The sequence below is a fragment of the Alligator mississippiensis genome, chromosome 6 (assembly GCF_030867095.1).
Source record: "Alligator mississippiensis isolate rAllMis1 chromosome 6, rAllMis1, whole genome shotgun sequence".
In the NCBI taxonomy this organism is placed as follows: Eukaryota; Metazoa; Chordata; order Crocodylia; family Alligatoridae; genus Alligator; species Alligator mississippiensis.
The window spans coordinates 88,098,149-88,116,631 of record NC_081829.1 but is presented as its reverse complement, the minus strand read 5'-3'; the positions used below and the strand labels follow the sequence as shown (position 1 = coordinate 88,116,631).

Below are 18,483 nucleotides of genomic sequence, written 5' to 3'. Positions count from 1 at the left end.
GTCAATGCATGACTGTACTGAAAAATCTGGTTTGGAAATGTTTGGCACTGCTCTTAGAGCCCAGATCCTCAATTAATACAACTGCAAGAGTCTTAGTTTTCATTTATCTAAAAGAAAGTTTCTAGCTTTCACATTTGTAAAGAAAAGCTGAAATAGTTTACCTCTCATCATCATTAGGGTTCATATTTAATCCTTTTTTTTTTTTTTTTTAAACCTTCATTCTTCTGCAATGATTAGATTATTCAGACCAGGAAAAAATTTAACAAAAGAAGCAGGTCTGTGGTCAATTTGTTTATTATGCACATGCACAAGCATGTGGACAGACATGCAGACAGGGCAGTTTGTGCAGAGGGGGAAGACAGGAGTACAGCATGTTGTGGGGGCATGGATGGAGCAGGGAGGAGACTGGATGGTGCAGAGGGAAGGAGGGGGAAAAGAGCAAGCATGAGACAGTGCAATGTGTAGCCCAGGGGATACGCAGGGGAGACCATGTGGTATGGAGGGGAAGCAGAGGAGATTGTGCTATGGCACAAGAACTGCTGCAGCTCTGGCCCCAGCCACTGCCCTGAGTTTGGGGCTGATGCTGGAGCCAGAGCTGCTATTGTTGCTAGCTGGCTGGGTCTGGGGCCAGGGTCACCACACATTAAGCAGCTAGAGGAGTTAAGCTACCTGTCCTCCTTCTGTGACAGTGAAGGAAAATTTTAAGAAAGCTCCTTAATAATTATAATTTTCAGTGTATAAAACATTATTAGGTGGTTGTTTTAAATCTGAAGTTATCTTGGACTTGGGTAAATACAGTACTTATATAAAAATATGTGTGTAGAGAGCTCATGAATTTCTGGGCAACAACTCAATTTTTAAGCATCTGGCATTAGGAAGGTGACAGCCGGTCACTTAACACAAGTCTAGTTCTTTAGTCCATTTTTTTCTGGTCAAATGACGGCATGATGGATGACTCTTGACAACCTAATCAGCAGAGGAGGATTAAGGGAGGGGCTTGCCAAGTGTTCTGACCCAGGAGGTAGAAAAGCTGACAATTAAAAACAAAATATTATTAGTAGGCTTTTTTCCTAAAGTAAAAGCTTAACTTCTGCATAAATTGATGGTTTATGTCTTCCTACTGAACTGAAACAAACAATGTTGTCCGAATGAGTGAAAAAGCCATATTTCATTTGTATTATGCTTGATTTGATACAGAAAAGTATAAATATTCCTGTTTCAGACGCAAAAATTTCTCAGCATCTCCAACCCAAATTTTCTTCCATCCTTACAGTTAGATACAACTGATGGTAGGGATATGTAATATAGACCAATCATAAAAGCTTAACAAATATAATGTTGCTTCAACATTGGTAAAATTATACACTTTGTCATTAGATGGCAAATGGAAAGCACTAATTGGTGATAGCCACCTTAAATACCCCTTGCATTGTTAAACGGCATCTGAATACAAGCCCTAGATAAGGGTTGCTTTTAGCACTGCAAATTATATGTTAGAGATCTGTACCAATTAAGCTTAATGCATGAAAAATATTCCAAATATACCATAATTGTCTTGGCCTGTTGATAAAAATTACTGTTGGACACAATGTCTGCACTATAATACACTTTACCTTGCAAGAGTGAAATAAAGCTTTTGCATGCAATAATGAACTGCTTATTTCTTTGTTATACCAAAGCTGTCTCTGAAATCCCAGGATCAAAGAGGGAAGGGCCATCTGAACCATCTAATATGATCCCAGGTCTCTTGCAGAACTAACCAATATCATTCCCACTAGTCCATCTATCCTACTTTGGAATAGTTTCCACGACTGACCACTGAACAGCTTCATCCCTTCTTAATAATACAAAGCAGCAAAGCACCAACACTTGAAATCCTCTGCTTTTACTTTACACTTAAAGAACTGAGGGTTCTGATAAGGTGAGAAGACAACTTGCATCCATCTTCCTCGTGAAGCTAAATGCAGATGACATTTTTACACATGCTCCGGAAGTGGGTGGAAGGGCACTTTAGAGTGGCTCAGAGAGCCACTTTAATTAAAAGTGCCCACAGCATTTCATGTATCAATGTCCCTACACTTTCAAATGGTGGCAGGGGCATTTTAACTAAAGCTCATCGAACGAGTTTTAGTTAGAGCACCCCTGCCGCCATTTTGAAGCACAGGGAAGCTGACACTCGAGATGCCAAGGCTGGCTAGAGCATGCTAATTAGCACATTCGAGCACACCCGATTAATTAAGTCTGCACCGACAGCATATCAGAACAGCCTCCCAGCATGCCTATTGGCACCTAGAGATCTACTGTAACTACAGCAATGATTCCACTGTGCCGTTTCATAACCCAGCTAAATACTAACAGACTGGATCATGAGAGTCCAGGGGTAATGCATAGGCGGTGCATGTGCACCCCGTCAGGCCACACTCCCTGTGTAGCCAGCGGGCAGGGGTGCAAGCAGGAGCACCAGTCCCCCCCATGCGAGCGCCAGCCAGGGAGCAGGGCTGCCAACAAAAGCGGCCGCACCGCTTTCTGAAAGTGGCCATGGAGCTCCAGAAGCAGCGTGGCCGCTTTTATGGTGAATGAGATCGCCCCCCCACCCAGCCAGTGGGATCGGCCATCGGGGGACCCCGTGCCCCTGGTCACTGAGTGGTGTGTGTGTGTGTGTGTGGGGGGGGCGCGGCATGTGACCCTGCTGACTCAAGAGGCACCAGACACCCATGTTAGAGTCCATCAAAAAATACAGAATATTTAGTTAACAACTGCATATAAGCTGTTCTGACAGCACAATGGGAAATTCCAGAAAGCAGCAATGAATATTTACCTGGTCTTAGTGTATAGAGGCCTTTCACAATATTTGCCATGGTTGAAGGAGTGATTTGAAAAGGTGTTGACTGAGCTTCCAAAAGTAAAGCTGAAACAAAGAAAAATCTGATTAGGCATTTTGAGGGCAAATACGAGATGTAAGCATATATCTGACATTAAAAGAAAGTTTTCTGCTGTCACCTGATGCTTCTAAAGAAGAAATCAAACAACAGACTACTGAATGACTTCATCCCTAAGTCTCCTAGAGCAGGGGTTTTCAACCTTTTTTAACAAGTGTGCGGCCAGACACGAAGTGACGGCAACAAGGGGTGGTGGTTGGCAATGGCGGCCCCCACATGCAAGCTTCCTCCCATCCCTTCTGCGTCCAGCCAGCCAGGCGATGCCTATGTGGCCTGCAGAGGAGCACCGCTGCCCTTGCCCCCTTGGCCCTATTCCTGGGGAGCAGCAGTGCTCCATCCCCACCCATCCACACATACCCCCCAGGGCATCCCTGCATACCTCCGGTTGACAACCCCTGTCCCAGATTAAATACAACGCATAAAGTTACATGATAAAAATGTAAAATACCTTATTTTTCTTCCTTCCAAACAAACATCCAGGTCTTAAAACAGGCATCTGACAGAATTAAGTATTCAACACGGAACTGAAGTAGATCCAACTTATTTTTAGCAGTACTATGCACACTTGCTACGATAAACATCTACATTTCCACTAATTCCTACTTTCAAGCTTTTACAAGTTGGCAACAAAATCTGCTCTGGCTCTGAAGTCTGTACATGAACACTCGCTTGGAAACGATAAAAAAAGCTAGTTGTAAACATGCTTTAAAGTGTTGTTTATCGTACATGGGAGTGAACACTTACATTTAGTTCCTAATTGTTTTTGTGGTTTTATACGAAACTGGCAGACATACCAGTAATCACATCTTCCTTTGGAGGTATATGGTCTTAGCCGATTTACTGCTGTTAAACCTATTTTATAATTTAAGCATGAATTTGAACATGCACATTAACTGCAACCACAAATGAGTTATAAATGGTCCTCAAACTATACCTACCACTTGCCAATCTGTGCGTGTTTTATAACCTATTAGCCCAATCCATAATGGATGGCAGCCAGCTATATAAAACTCATCTTTTTAACGCACTCTGGAGAAGCATGATATTAGCCATAGAAGCTTCCCCAATTCAATGCTCAGCCATTACCTACAATGGCAGTGACCATATTTGCAATTACATTTTCTTTTTAAAATGCCTTTTTTCTGTTCATGTGAAAGACTTTCACAAAGCAGGGCTAACTACAGAAATCTTTTTCTCTTGTGTTTCTTATAGACATTACTGCATGGTGTTATTTGCAGCTATTCCAAGTAAATGTGTTTCAGAAAGAAATACAATCGGGGGGGGAAAAAGGACAGCATCTTTCACCTGTAGCTTTGTGATGTGTGTTCCAATGACACAATCATCCTCCTACAGACTGTTCCTGAAGCAGCCTCCACACCAGTCAAGGAAGCTGGATGCTTTGACATCACAAAAGGCGAAGGCTTTATTAAGAAGATATGCACAGATACTGAAACACGCTGTGTGTGTGAACTGCATTCTTATGTTCAGCTGCCTAGACAAGCAATTTTAAAAGTGCTTCTTTAAATGCTAGAGAGAGACCAAAATACAATCTAGATGAAATTACTTTCAGTTACTCTTAAAAAGTTTTGAGAGAGAAGATATGTTTGTAACCCAATACCAGAAATGTAAATATGACACTTAAAAGCCAGCAAGTTCCTAGCTAAGGGCTCTATTTGAACATGTAAATGTAAATGCATGGCATTTTCAAGGCAGTCAAGGTTTTTTGGGTAAATCCAATATCTTTTATTAGACCAACTCAAGTAGTAGGAAAAATAGCCAGTTAACTGACTGGCTTTCTGATATACGTACTGGCCTCAGGCTGCTTTACCACTGCATCCAGGAAGAGCACAGACCATCTGCAGGTGCTTCCTCAGCCTGCCAAAGGGTGTTTGTGCCTGAAAACCGTTTTTTCAGCTATGGTAAAAGCTGTGTTAACCGGCACTTTAGTAACCGGCACGCTCTACTAACCGGAATTTCTCGCCAGGCGGCCGGACACCTGGGGGGAGGGGGGGTTAGGGTTGGGGGGGAAGACACGACTCACACACAGCCACCTGCCCGCTCCCCCCTCCAGCTCCTGGTCAGTTTTCATGGAGACCCTGGGAGCATGACAGTGTGGAATCGCAGAACCGAGACTGCCCCAGCCCAGCCCCGTCATGCCTCCAAGCTCTCAACAAATACCAGCCAGAAGCCACTTGGGCAGGGCGCACGGCCAGGCCGGGAGCTGCTCTGGGGCCTGGATCTTGCCATGGTGACAACACTGGGATGGGGCCTGGGCAGAGCCGTGATCCACTCCCCGCAGGCCCCTGCCCACACAACCCACCTGTGGCAGGGACGTGTGGGCAGCAGACTGCAGCTGTGCCCCGGGCCATGTTCTCACCGCCGCACGAGGTTGGCCCTGGAGCAGCTCCCTGCAGAGCTGCTGGATGGTCTCCATGGAAAGTGTGGGACCAGGCCGGGTGCTGGGAACTGCACGGGCAGGGGCTGCTGGAAAATGGAGTCCGCCACAGGCCTGATCTGGCCTGCGGGCAAGACTTTGCCCATCCCAGGGTTAAAGCCTGTCACTGGGCTGGGATGAAAAAAGGGAGCTAAAACGTGTGGTTGGGTCTCAGTTTCTTTTTTGATCTCTCATACAGCCATGTAAGGAAGAGAAACTATCCTTTGCTAAATTGTTCCCTTAGCTGCTAGCAGAGCTAAACTCCTACATAGTTTTCTGAGGGTTTGTGCAATCTGGCAAAAAAGGAGGCAATGGAGCAGGACAGCTAACAAAGGAGGCATACAACAGGGAAGAGACAGTAATCAGAGTGCTTCCAGTTCACATTAGCCACACCTGGGGCTACTCCTGAACAGATGGTAGACCAGTGTGTAGATGTTGCCACCCTACTGCCTCCCCTGTACCAATAGGGCTAATTCAACCAATGCTAAAACAAAACACAACAAAAACAACACAAAACCCAAACCCACTAACCTGTCTGGTATAGCTTGCAAACCACAATCGATCTGAGGACAGCAAGTAGTTACACCCACCCCCCAACCAAAGGCAAAACAGCATTATCTAAGTATGGCAGCTCACAGCATAACCAACCTGCCAGACCTAACACAGTCACACTTAAACTTGCTCAAGCAATTCCCTGAAGTCAAAGGACTGAATCCTGCAGGTTTAGACAATTTGTATGAATAATAGTTTGTGGGCTTGGGTAACAGTTTGGCGATTTTTTAATTTGTCCACATTATTATAGCTGCTGACTATGTCCGTTTTCTTTCTTACAATAAAACCTTTTTTCCTAAATTGAGCTACAATCCTATTCTACAACATGCTACAATTCTGAAGGCTTAACCAGATGCATTTACAACATGGGGCAAATAAAAATGAGCAGCAATTTATTTCTCCACTGAGTTATTGATTACTCCACCTACCTTTATAAAACAATTTCATTTTCAAAAGCAGTGGGATAGTTCACTTGGATGCCAATCCTCTCATTAGCACAAATGTAAGAGTGCTTTCCTCGACTACCTTTATTTCAGTTTGGCAGATAAATATTTTTCTTTTTACTATTTATTTTGGCAGTCTGATTATAACAGACATTAACCTGAGTTTAGAGGAATCATTTGTGCATCAGTCAAGTATACTAGTGAATTCTTTCATACTCAAAAATTTGACAAAAAAAAAAATGAACGGTATATTCAATACTGTTTTTCTTTGCATATAAAGCCAGAAAGATGTTTTACATTGAGTCTTGATGCAACTATAATTCAGGTTCTCTTTGGTCTATACTCTTCCCCCATATTTCAGAAACGAAAGCCCAATAATGCTGCAACAGGATGTTTCAAAGAAGGAACTAATTCTAATAGAAGAGGTATAGAAATCTCAAGAACTATGATCCTTTTTATAGCTAACAGGTTCAGCTACAGTTTTCTGACAAACACCAAATGTCATACTGCATTTAGACCCATATTTCTAATGTCTGACAAACATCTGAAACCATGAGGGCTTAGAGTATGTGCACAGTGGTTACTGCAGAAATACAATGAAGTTAGCAAAACAGGTTAATATAACTATTGGGTACTTGCAAGAGATCTTTTATAATAGGCAAACATTAAGGTACTGCATTTTTTAAAATTAAATTACTAAGCATCTATTACAGAAGCTAAACTGGCCACTCCTGCCTCCACTGGAACAGATTCACTCCACCTAAAGCACGAATACAGCTAAAAACTATGGCGTGGGAGAACATAATGGTGGAAAGCACGTAAAGCTGCATTCTATCCATTTATTTGCACATCACTGTAGTATTTTGATTACCTCAGCAACATTAATGACTCAACACATTTATGAAAGAGAAATTATCCCTTAGGCAGACAGTCCTTGGCGCAGTCATGAAGGAGACATTGAGTTCCTGTCAAGTGGCTCGACTGCAGAAGCATCGCTCCTCTGCCCTTATACTAATAAGTCAAAAAATTCCAAGCTGCAAGGCAAAAATCTGCTCAAAAAATAATGGACGTTAAAATATTCGTGCACAAACACAGCAGTATTCACCATTAGGAATTACAGAGCCACAGACCGATCTGCTGCAGCTGCACTGCGGTAGCTATATGGGGAGCCAGTAAAAAAATAAAAGACCCCTCAAAGCAATAGAAGCAGCCCATATTATAGGATTCAGTTAACTACAATATCTGCAGTCAGCTAGGGTCAGTACCAACTAACTTTGTAGCTTCAAATCCTACATCGCTCAGAGTCCTGGAGAGTAATGAAGGTATATCTCTAAAGCAACACATTCAAAAAGAAAAATGCCACTTTAAAAAGTTACAAAACGGAGGTGCCCTTTACCATCAGTACAACAATTAGTTCAGCTAACCAATATATCAAATCAGTGGTTCACAACCATTTTTTCTCCTCGGAATATGTCAGTTCTTCGCTTTCATTCATTTTTTACAAAAAAAAGTAACAGAGCAAGTCAACTGTTGCAAAGATCACAACAGGAGAGAAAATTTTTGACACTATGGATTCCTATTTGAAATCTCTGGCTACATATCTTGCAAATCACATAGGTGTTTGCCCACCCAACAGTGCTAATATTATGTCATCTCATCGTACCCTTTAAAGGATCTCCCATCACCCCAGGGTACTTTATCACCCTGTTAGAGAACCACAAGGCTAGACGTTTCACATTTCTCCTGCTGATATTTTCCTACAGGCCTACTTCCATTGAAGTAAGTGATGAAGCTTCCACGAAAGACGAATTGGTAGATAATAATAAATACCTCCAAAACAGAAGAAGTTTAATGAAGAGGATAATTCCTTCCACCACAACAGCTCTATCCTACTGGCTCTGTACCATTTAAATCCTGCATGGCAAATTTTATACCCTGAGTGCAATCTGATTGAATATAATGGAATTATATGTGATACTTAAGTAGGACTGAGCCCCAGTCCATATTTAACTGAAAGATTTACACATATGCTTAATAGAAGCAACAGAACAGCAAATAAAATAGTGGTTCATAAATTTAATTGCACTCTAAAAGATCCGGGCTTTAATCTAATGCAGACATGCCACTACATGCAAAGATTTTAAGGGTCTATGAAGTAGGGCAAAATTCCCTCTAAAGACATGTACACAGAAGTCACCTTCCTCACACGATTAAGCTTCGGTTTTACCATTACAGAATAATTAAAACCATGATAAAATTATTTGTTTTTAATTCTTTGGTTTCTGAGCTAACTTGTCCTAGACTCAGGTAAATTCTCCAAAAGTTTAGAAAGGAAGACTACAGGGTAGATTTAAAAAAAAAAAAAAAAAAAAAATTATTCCCATTTATTTATTACTGAGCATTTGCTATTACACAAGCAGTAAAACCTACAAAAATACTCTTTATCACCCAAAATGCGGATAAAGTATCTAATAAAAATCCTAAAAGGCCTATGAAACATTAATATTTAAAAGACCAATAGCCAAGAAAAAACCCAAAGCTAACAAAAATGCAAGCATTTGGATTACTGTAAAATGAAAGGATATCTTAATGTTAACATTTAAATGTCATAATTCAGAATAAGATTTTTTTCACTTATTTCCCAAGTACCAAATTAAACATCTGAGTCACAATATTTGAAAATGTGGCCTCAGTAGAAGACTCAAGCTAGGGACAGACATCCAAAAAGCCAGAGCCTAACTTGATTCAGTCTTCGCAGGTTAGTCTAACCTGACTAGGCTAAATCACTTTGTACCTGCATAGACATCCCAGACATGTAGGCACATGCTTGCAGTGGCTCAGGCTAGAAGCCGGGGGGGGGGGGGGGGGGGTGCTAAAGCAGCCCTCCCTTGACTTGCACACTGCTGAGCTGAGGGGGCATGGCTATCAGGATTAGGGTGGGGTCTGCCCCCCCCTTGATAACAGAGCATTTATCAGCTCTGAGTCTCACCAGAGGCAGTCCTCCTCCCAATTAGAGAAAAATTGTGTGGACACAGATGCTCCCAAAGTAACACCAGCTTAAAAAAAAGAAAGAAAAAAAAAAAGTGTAGTCATGACTTGATGTTAGTTTTTAACATTTCTTTAACCATACCAGGACCAACAGCATCCACACAACTTTATTACAGTTTTAGAGAGGGCTTTAGAATTATTTTGGTTTATACTATTTTCAATGGCAGACAAAGTGGACCAGTACTGCTAAGGAGTAAGATAGGTATTTTAAAATAAAATAAACTGGCTCTTGATCACAGAACTACAAAAAAGAATTACTAGTTCTCTACCAGTTGCAGAGTTCTATTCACATCTTCTCTGGGAAAAAAAATGGAGTAATTTGCAACTGGACTGTGCTCTTAAGAACAGTTTAACATTTCCTGGCAGCTGCACTGGGGTCTGCAGAGCTCCAGCTCAACTCGCTGCTGGTGGTGGGTGCATTGCCTCAGGGCGGACATTGGGAAAGGGGCCTAGGCTGCTCTGCCACAAAAAGGGTTGGGCCCCTCGCAGGTCCTCCGTCATCCGACCCTGGCAAGCCAACATCTTCCAAATAGAGGTGATGGGTGTCTTTGGCCCAAAAATGTAGCTGACACTGCTCTACTCCTAGTTTCATCTTCTGTAATGGACTAATATTCCTACTCGCATCCTATAAGAGTTTTTTGGTGACTAAGGTTTCTGCTCTTGCTCCATCAGTTCAGACTTTCTTCTTGCTTGATGGAATTCCTCCTCTTTGAGCATGAACTTCAGCTCTAGTTTTTAAACTGTAATTTGCAGTTTTCAGGTTTTTAAAAATGTAAGTGATCTAATATAAATATCTATAGATCTAACAATGTAGAATATAGCAACCTGCAGCCTCATAGATGCAGTGTGTTTTTCTTTTTTTTTTTTTTTTTGATATGGCATACTATCACATACAATATCTAGGAACTCAGCAACATCCTATTTGTCATGTTAAAAAACAAGAGCTTGGAGTTATCAACCAGTATATCTTTCTAGATAGTATTCCCTTTGATAAAGCAGCTAACTTGCTGCCCATGTCTTCCAAAGTACAAGAGTGATTTCAGTTGTCCAAATCCTTCAGAAAAACCTTAAGCTGTAGTATTTGCAAGACAAGTGATGCTCAACCTATGACCTGCAAGCCAAACCTGGTCCACAAAGCCATGTCACATCCAGCTTGTGGAGTTCCCCACGGTTTGGGAAATTTGGCAAAGGGAGAGTGGTAGCAGCGTTAAGTGCCACTGTTCCACCTCTGCCAAATTTCCAGATCCATGAGAAGCCCTGGGGGCCAGACAGGCTGGACACCAGTGGGCACCACAGTGCAAGTGTTAGAAAGACTGGAATGCACTTTTTAAAGCTGCAAACCTCAGTACTTAGGGTTGGTGGTTGTAACTGCAAACCTCACTACTAACGTTTAGGTAGATGTTTAACCCAGAGGATTTCAGGGAAAAGCAGAGGTGCTTGGGTCAAGAAACCTACCATACTAAATATTTCCTTACTGGTAAAAAGCTAGAGGACTGAAACAGCAGACATACACAACCATTGTACGTTTGGCAGAGGTGACTCATCAGGCAGCAGGGTCTCTTCTCAGAGGACACCTTTTCAGACATTCTCTCCTGCGCCAGGGAACTGCAGGTTGCTTTCTGCCTGCCATCTCACCGAGGTAGAAACAGACATTACCAAACAGAAGTGGAACAGCTGTGACAGGATGCTTCCTGCCATAGCTGATCTGCTTTACTGAATGAAAAGTTGCCTGATGCAAGACAACAGTCCTAGCAACAATCCCCTTGCCTAGAGATTCCTTTGCTGACCTGCAACTCTTTGCCAAAACCCGTACCAGCTCATGCTTCATGTGGAAGCACAGGTCAGCACAGTGCCCAACATGAAGTAGCACAGGAGCTGGGGAATCCCTAGTACCCTGTGCCTCCAGGCCAAAACCTGCACTGACCTGCGCTTCTCACAGATGCATGGGTCAGTGCAGGTCCCTGCATGGAGGCAGGAAGCACCAGGAATTTCCTGGCTCCCATGCTGCTATGCCACCCCACACATGGATCCATGCTCACCCAGGCCTCCACATGAAGCACGGGTCAGTGCAGTACCTGGTGCGAGCCCCAGCATGGAAACAGGGGGTTGCCTGGGTCGCAGTGTGGAGACATGGGGCACTGGGGACTCCCCAGGTCCCTTGCCTCCGTGCCAGAACCCACGTGGGCTTTCCCCACTTGCAGAGATGCACCTCTATCAGTGGGGAACCTCGACTTTCCCCACTTACAAGAGATGCGCCGCAAGATTCCCCAAGGCACATCTGTGAAGTGGAGCAAGCCAGGCAGATGCTCTTGAAGCTTGAGCAGCCTGATCCTACCAGGGTGCACAGAACCAGACTGCTTGGGCCCCTGGAATACCTGCCTGCAGTGGCTGGAGATTACAGGAAGCTCCAAACTGCCCACACTCTTCCACAACAGAGCAAATAAACGTCTGTCACAACACAGCAGCACAATTTATTACTTTTTTTTTTTTTTAATATTACTATTACTACTACCGTGTGGGATGAGAAAGGGTAGGGACATCTATTTTCTTGTCATTTATGCTGCTATAAAAATGCTTACGGCAACACAACTATGACATCTGATAGCATCCATCTCTACCCTGAGAAATAAGAGTCGTATCAGAAAATTCACTGGCAACATCTTTGGGCAGCAGCAATATCCTTCAGTCTGATTTACCTTGGGAAGGGCAGACAATGGGAAAGGAAGGCAGCCTGGTGCTGTAATGGCACAGCCAGACAATCTTGGCATTAAAACTAAACAGCTCTCGGTACTCTGTAGAGACCTCACTAGATGGAGAATATATTAGCGTAATGGCATTATGTCATATTATTGCATTGTTCTCTGGCCATTTGCTTAGAAATAAATCTGTGTATTCTGTTCCACTGATGTTAACAAGCCAAATGATGTCAGGATAGGGCAACACATCTGTTAATAATATACATGTGTCCGCATGAATCGGGCGACATGCCACTCCTGGATGTCAACTGAGCGAGTTATACATAAACGAATGAAGAGCCCCAAACCCTGGCAAATGAAAACTTTTCCTGCTACATGTACTGACCTTCAACTACCTCACCTTTTCTACATTTTTATATTATACCCAGCTTTTTAATCTCCTGTCACATGTAATAAAGGATAATCTGAGTGGATTTCCTTGTCAATCTCTAACCTTTTTCAATGTTCAGGCCCATTTTCCCACTGCTTTCTAGAACACACAATAGTCAAAAGCCTTCCTTCTCCTCCTCCTCTCTTTATAAAAGGAGACCCTTCTGCAACATACTGTGTTGTTCTCTTATCTGATGATAAAAGAGCCGCACTTTTTCAAATGAAAAGGTGAATGGTACCAGACTTACCCCCCAATGAATCTGAGGTGACATGACTGGAAAAATGGAGAAAAAAAATGTAACAAAAGCTGTCACACAGAAAAGGACCCTTTCACTAGAGAGAAATGCTTAGCAAGTACGCATCCTGAGACTAAGAGGAAGCATTCCCAGAGACAGAAGCAAGGATCCATACACATACAACAGACCACTGTCAATCTGTAGGGTTCAGACTTCAGAAAAGAAAGCAGTACAAATCCGTTACACAAATTAGGTTTGTAACAGGAAGTAAGAAGAATACCGACTCCTGCTTCATTCTGGCCAATGTCAGGAATCTCTTCCAGATAACTATTTATCTTGATTTCACCATTAGCAAAATAAAAATTCATCTTAAATACTATAAAATATTTATAGTATTTAAGCAACAATCTATAAACTTGCTATTTAGTCAGCCTACACATAACCAAACTGCTAGACCAAATGAGTAATTTTTAAACTAGCTAGTTCAATGACTGCATAGGGACGTTAGGACTTGGAAAATGGGAAATACTAAGAACAAAATATGGTACCAGCTAAAAAAAGAGGTTAAAACTACTATATCAGTATTTGAATCTTCAAGAGCTTTGCACCTTTCTTTTCAAACCAAGAATCTGGTTTCAAATTTGGCTTGGTGTATTTCTTGTGGAAGCCTTTATTTGGAGGTTTCATTATTTTATGCCCGAAGAAGGATTTTGTACGGGCAACAGATGCTGCAGCACAGTCCCTTTTGACATTATGGTACCTTCCTGGCATGCCTGGTAAATTCTACTACAACAAGCAGATGGCAGTTTTCCTGTCTCTAAATCGAAGGAATCCATCCCTCTGTCTGATCTATTACTGAGAAAGGGCAGGTGAGAGGTAGGAAAGTATGAACATTTAATCCCCTCCCAGCCAGCAAGGGGAAAGAAAATAGGATATAAAAAGCAATGTAGAGAATATTATTTTTTTTTCCTAATGGAGAAAGTCTCTCTTTCTAACAGCTGATAAATGACTCTGCTCAAGAGCAACTGAAAATGCCCTTCAAAATCATGTACAGGTTTCCCTCCCTTTATGCTATACCTGCCTTCCTGGAAAACTGCACATAACTTGAATTTGCATAAAGGGAACCTACTTTACAATGTAACAAATAGAAATAAGTTCCAAGACCTCAGCTGTACTGACCCCCAGACCCACTTCTACCACTTTTACAAGACAATTTTGGTACTCACCAAGAGCAGACAGTGCACACAAGCACAAGGCACTGACATAATGGGGATGGCAACTACAGAAGCACATGTCGCAGACAACAAGCAAGGAGCGCAGACCCACACAGATCATATTTTGGTGCGCATCAGTCCCACAACGCACCACACAAAGCAGCTGACTGCGGGCTTCCACTGCACTGATGGCACAAAACTGAATTTACCTCGCATATAATGAATTTTTGGTATAAAAAGGGTCATTGCATACTAGTGAATTTGCACATACAGAACGCACATAAAGCGAGGGAAACCTGTAGTTTAGATCCAGAGAGCAATCTCTTTGCCTTTGGAAAGCTCCCCCCCACTCAGCTGCACATACCACCCACCTTCAACACAGACCAGCTCTCCTCCTTGGCCACACGTGCAGTCCAGCCTCCTCCTAGCTGTCACAGCAGGAGCAAGTGGGGCGGGAAAATGGGGTCACAAGTTAATGCTTTAGGAGCAAAATGTGGCCTGCAGGCCACCAGTTGGACAGTCCTGCCCTTCAAGGTAATTTCCAATATTCAGCTGTCTGTCTTTAATTTTATGCCCCACACCTTTGTGAAAAAAAGAAAATAAAAGAAAAACTAAAGTCTAACCATCAAAGAGAAGGGCAGCACTCCCCTAAAGGTGAAGAGCAATGTATTATTTAAAAAATGAAAAAGGGGACTCGTAACTTATGGCTTCTTTGCCAGTAAAGAAGGTATCTAGAGTTTGCAAATTCTTTATTTGTGACAGACCACAGAATTTCAGGCTGCTATTATATGCTCAGTCCACAGCAAGGACACTGAACGGTTTTTGTTTAAAAAGTTCTTCTAGATGCACGATAGGGCCAGCCAGCAAGACTTTTCAAATTAGACTATAAAAAGAGCTGGATTTCTGGATTGCAGTCCACTAAAAGGTATGATGACTGTAATGGGGGAGAACTCATGCTCCAAGATCAGAAAGCACTTATGCCAAGAGAGGAGTCTCTCCGGCTTTGAAGGAAAAAAAATCATTTTTCTTCTCTGTCTGTTGCCAAGCATTCAAAACAGAACAGCTCAGCTCCTAAAACTAAGAGGACAGACCTAGAAGTTTGTATACTGTTGTGTTTGGAAAGAATGACAACACTAAACCTTCTGATGAGGTACTTAGGTTAAGAAGCATTTAAGTGTGAAGATTGCAACTGCAGCCCAGATTAGGAACTACTCCTAATTTATTGTAAGCAGCAAAACTCAGAAAGCTCATGTATAACTGCTATCCACCACAAAAGGAACATATTTTTTCTAAGTAAAGATGAGGAATTATCTGCATCACTTTATATTAATGAGGCTTTCCTGAAATAAGATGTTCCATCTCTGCTTGTTATACTCAGTTAAGCAGTTTTGCACCAAGTAAGTGGCCTACTAACCACTGAAAACAGCTGCACTGAAAGCAGCCTTATCAGCTGCAGCCAGCTTCAGCCTGCATAAAAAAAAATAATCTGGTTATGTTCACTTAGTTTAATGTATCCTCACTTTACGTTAAAGAACTCTGCCATGACAAATATCTGCTTTTGAGCAAGATATTTATACACACATGCACAAATGGGTCTGTATACCACAGCACCATTTTTAATAAGTATCATAATATTATAACAGTTCAGAAAGCTTTATGCACCAACAACCCAATTCTGTAGTAGACAATCCAGCTGAGCAGGTAAAAATGTAGGCAAATTTTGACCAAAACAAGCTCACTTATCTTATTCTGCAAAAAATGACTGTAAATCCCAACACCTTGCACTGATCACAAGAAACAATGAATTCTATTTGCAGATGTTCCCTTTCCTTCTGAATTCAGATATCACATATTCTCCAACCACAAACAACTCAGCCATTTCCTTAAACCAGTCCTTTCGGATAGTACAATTCCTGCTAAAATTGGAAACAGGATTAGAGTCAATTTTGGTCAATGGGAACATCATTCAGGATCAGCTCAAAGGAGGAAATTTCCGCTCTACTTCTATCAGTGCTATAGCTGAAGAAGAGCATTAAGTCCGATATACTTACTCTTCCTTTTGAAATTTTTATTTCAACTGCCATTCAACTCTCAAGGCACTATTAACAAAATGCATTAAGAGAGCAATTTAAAAAAAGTAGAGAGTTATTTCTTTTCCTTTGTGTTGAACCTAGACTATATAAAAAGAACCAAATACCAGTGTAAGAATGAGTGTAAGAAGTTAAAACCTAACAGCTGCATCTTGGATTCCTGTTTCCTTTAAAACGTTACTTTGAACACGTTTATTTTGATATCACCATTATACGGAATTAAGATAAACCTGATGGTTTATCTTAATTCAGCTTACACGCACACGACTACTTCCTAATAAATTTTAAGAAAATTCTAAACTCAAAGGCATCACATTTAAGTGCACTTAGTGAGCTTTTTTCAAACCTATTAGACCTAGGACAAGATAGAATGCTTGTCAGAAAGATAGATCACAGTAAGAAAAGCTTATTGAAGTTTTAAAAATATACCAAGAACTTAAAAGGTTTAGCTCTAATAAGACTAAGGGAAAATCTAACTAGGGCATTAATTTACAATGCCCACTACGTTTCTCTGCCACCTGCAGTTTTATATTTTTAAACCTTTTACAATAATTTTTTTTTAATTTGATTTCTGCAGCTCACTACAAAACAGCAGAGGAGCGAAAGAGAGAGATAACCTGTTGTAATAAAAGGAAAGCTTCCCTGTGGGATAAATTCCATCTATATATAATCCTTGCATCACTTTTGATATTTTTATGAATTAATTGTAATAAATTATATGGTAAAAAAGTTCAGGAAGTACTTTTTTTTCCAGAAGATTTTAGAAAAATAACATGCTACAGGGCTTTACTCGCTCACAGAAAGTCATACTGAATTAACTTACATAATGTTTCCACTGTCTTGAATATGCACACAGTGCAAACTTGATATAAATGTTAACCCCATGCTGAGTCCAACTATGCAGAAAGTAGAAATAATGGTAAAAATCAGAGTTGCTCTCATTACTCCGAGCCAATGACTGCTACAAGATCCCAATCCTGCAACTGACTGCATCGACACCCACTAACTTCAATCAGTTTCTATAGAAGAAACAAGAGTTCCACGCATGTAGCATGAATTGCAGGAACAGGGTTAAAAAATTAAATATATCAACAAAAATTCTGGGGAGCTGTCTGATTTTAAGAGTACTTGGATACTATAGCCATTCTACTAGCATTAAGGAGCAAGATCTATAAGAGTATATACAGTATACTGGTAAATACAGTCTTGATCTTGCACTACCATCAAACTAGTCTCAGGGCATGAGGACTGACCAGTTTTTGAGGTCACTGCCAGCTCTATATGTCTATAATTGTTGCTGGCGGGGCTGATGGGTGGGAGCAGTACAACATGACAAATGGTCCAGCTTGACCCCAATTCTGCCAGCCACACCACAGTCCTGTTTCACCTATCAACACTTGTCAATATGTTGACACCAAAGCTAGAAAACAAACTGAAGTAGAACAATAAGATATTAACTGCATCATAATCATCAAGCCCAAAAGGAAAAGCATGTCATTTCTCTCATGAGTGAAATACTTTGGCAACTAATTTCAACCATCATTATGTGATGGGTACTAATGCACCAGCTCTTATTTCCAGAACAATACTACTTTTATATGCGCTCACTTTTCTTACACTGCATTTTCTAATGGTAAACCAAATACACAGCATGGCATCCACTCCCCTGCCTTTCAGTCGCGTTCTAAATTATACAGACCCTGAATCTGGTCTTAAAGCTAGTCATTTGCCATTTCCTTCCTACCTATTCCACTTCTCCCTCCCCACCTGGTTCAATCTGATTGCTCCCCATTCTAAGTTCAATAAATTTACTTACGCATTAGGTTGTAAATGTGCTTTTCCGCAACATGTTCCGTAAACAGCTTTATAAGGTCATCTTTTAAGTCTCTGTTAAGCTTGGTTTCTATGTAAAATTTATTCTGGAAAACAAGACAGACAGAGGCTTTTATATTTTGGGTTACAGTAGCACACCAAGCAAAAAAAAGCTGAACTGCTTTTATTCAGAGCTAAAGCAAATTCTTTTTTTTTTTTTAAATAGTAGAATTCTGATGTCTGAGCTCTAAAATACCTACTTGCTATTCCAGTCATATTGCAAAACACCCTGGAACTACAAATGTGCATCTGCTTCAAATGAAGCATGTGAATAATATCAATTTATGTGCATAAAGGTAGCATACATATTTCCTGCCACTCCCCCTCTCTCCACCTACCGGGCCAGGATTTATGGGGATAGGGCAGGAAAGGAAGAAATCTACCTATATTTTATTTTAGAGGTTTTTACAGCCTATAATGAGTATTTGGGTATTATGTTATTACAAAGATGAATTTCATCAGAATCTATCATTCTGCTGTAAATTATTCGCTTGTGAAGAGTTGGGGGGGGGGGGGAGAAGAGGGGGAAG

General features: G+C 41.3%; 1 protein-coding gene across 2 annotated transcripts in view; it reads right to left on the bottom strand.

The window, feature by feature from the left end:
• Nucleotides 1–18,483, bottom strand: part of CACUL1 (CDK2 associated cullin domain 1) — an 84,281-nt gene that overhangs the window by 21,536 nt on the left and 44,262 nt on the right. For both annotated transcript variants that reach the window (XM_059730084.1, XM_006276183.4), the window contains 2 exons: nucleotides 17,898–18,000; nucleotides 2,819–2,908 (listed from right to left, as the gene is read on the bottom strand). In XM_059730084.1, coding sequence (XP_059586067.1) covers nucleotides 2,819–2,908; nucleotides 17,898–18,000 — 193 coding nt within the window. The remainder of the gene's footprint in view (nucleotides 1–2,818; nucleotides 2,909–17,897; nucleotides 18,001–18,483) is intronic.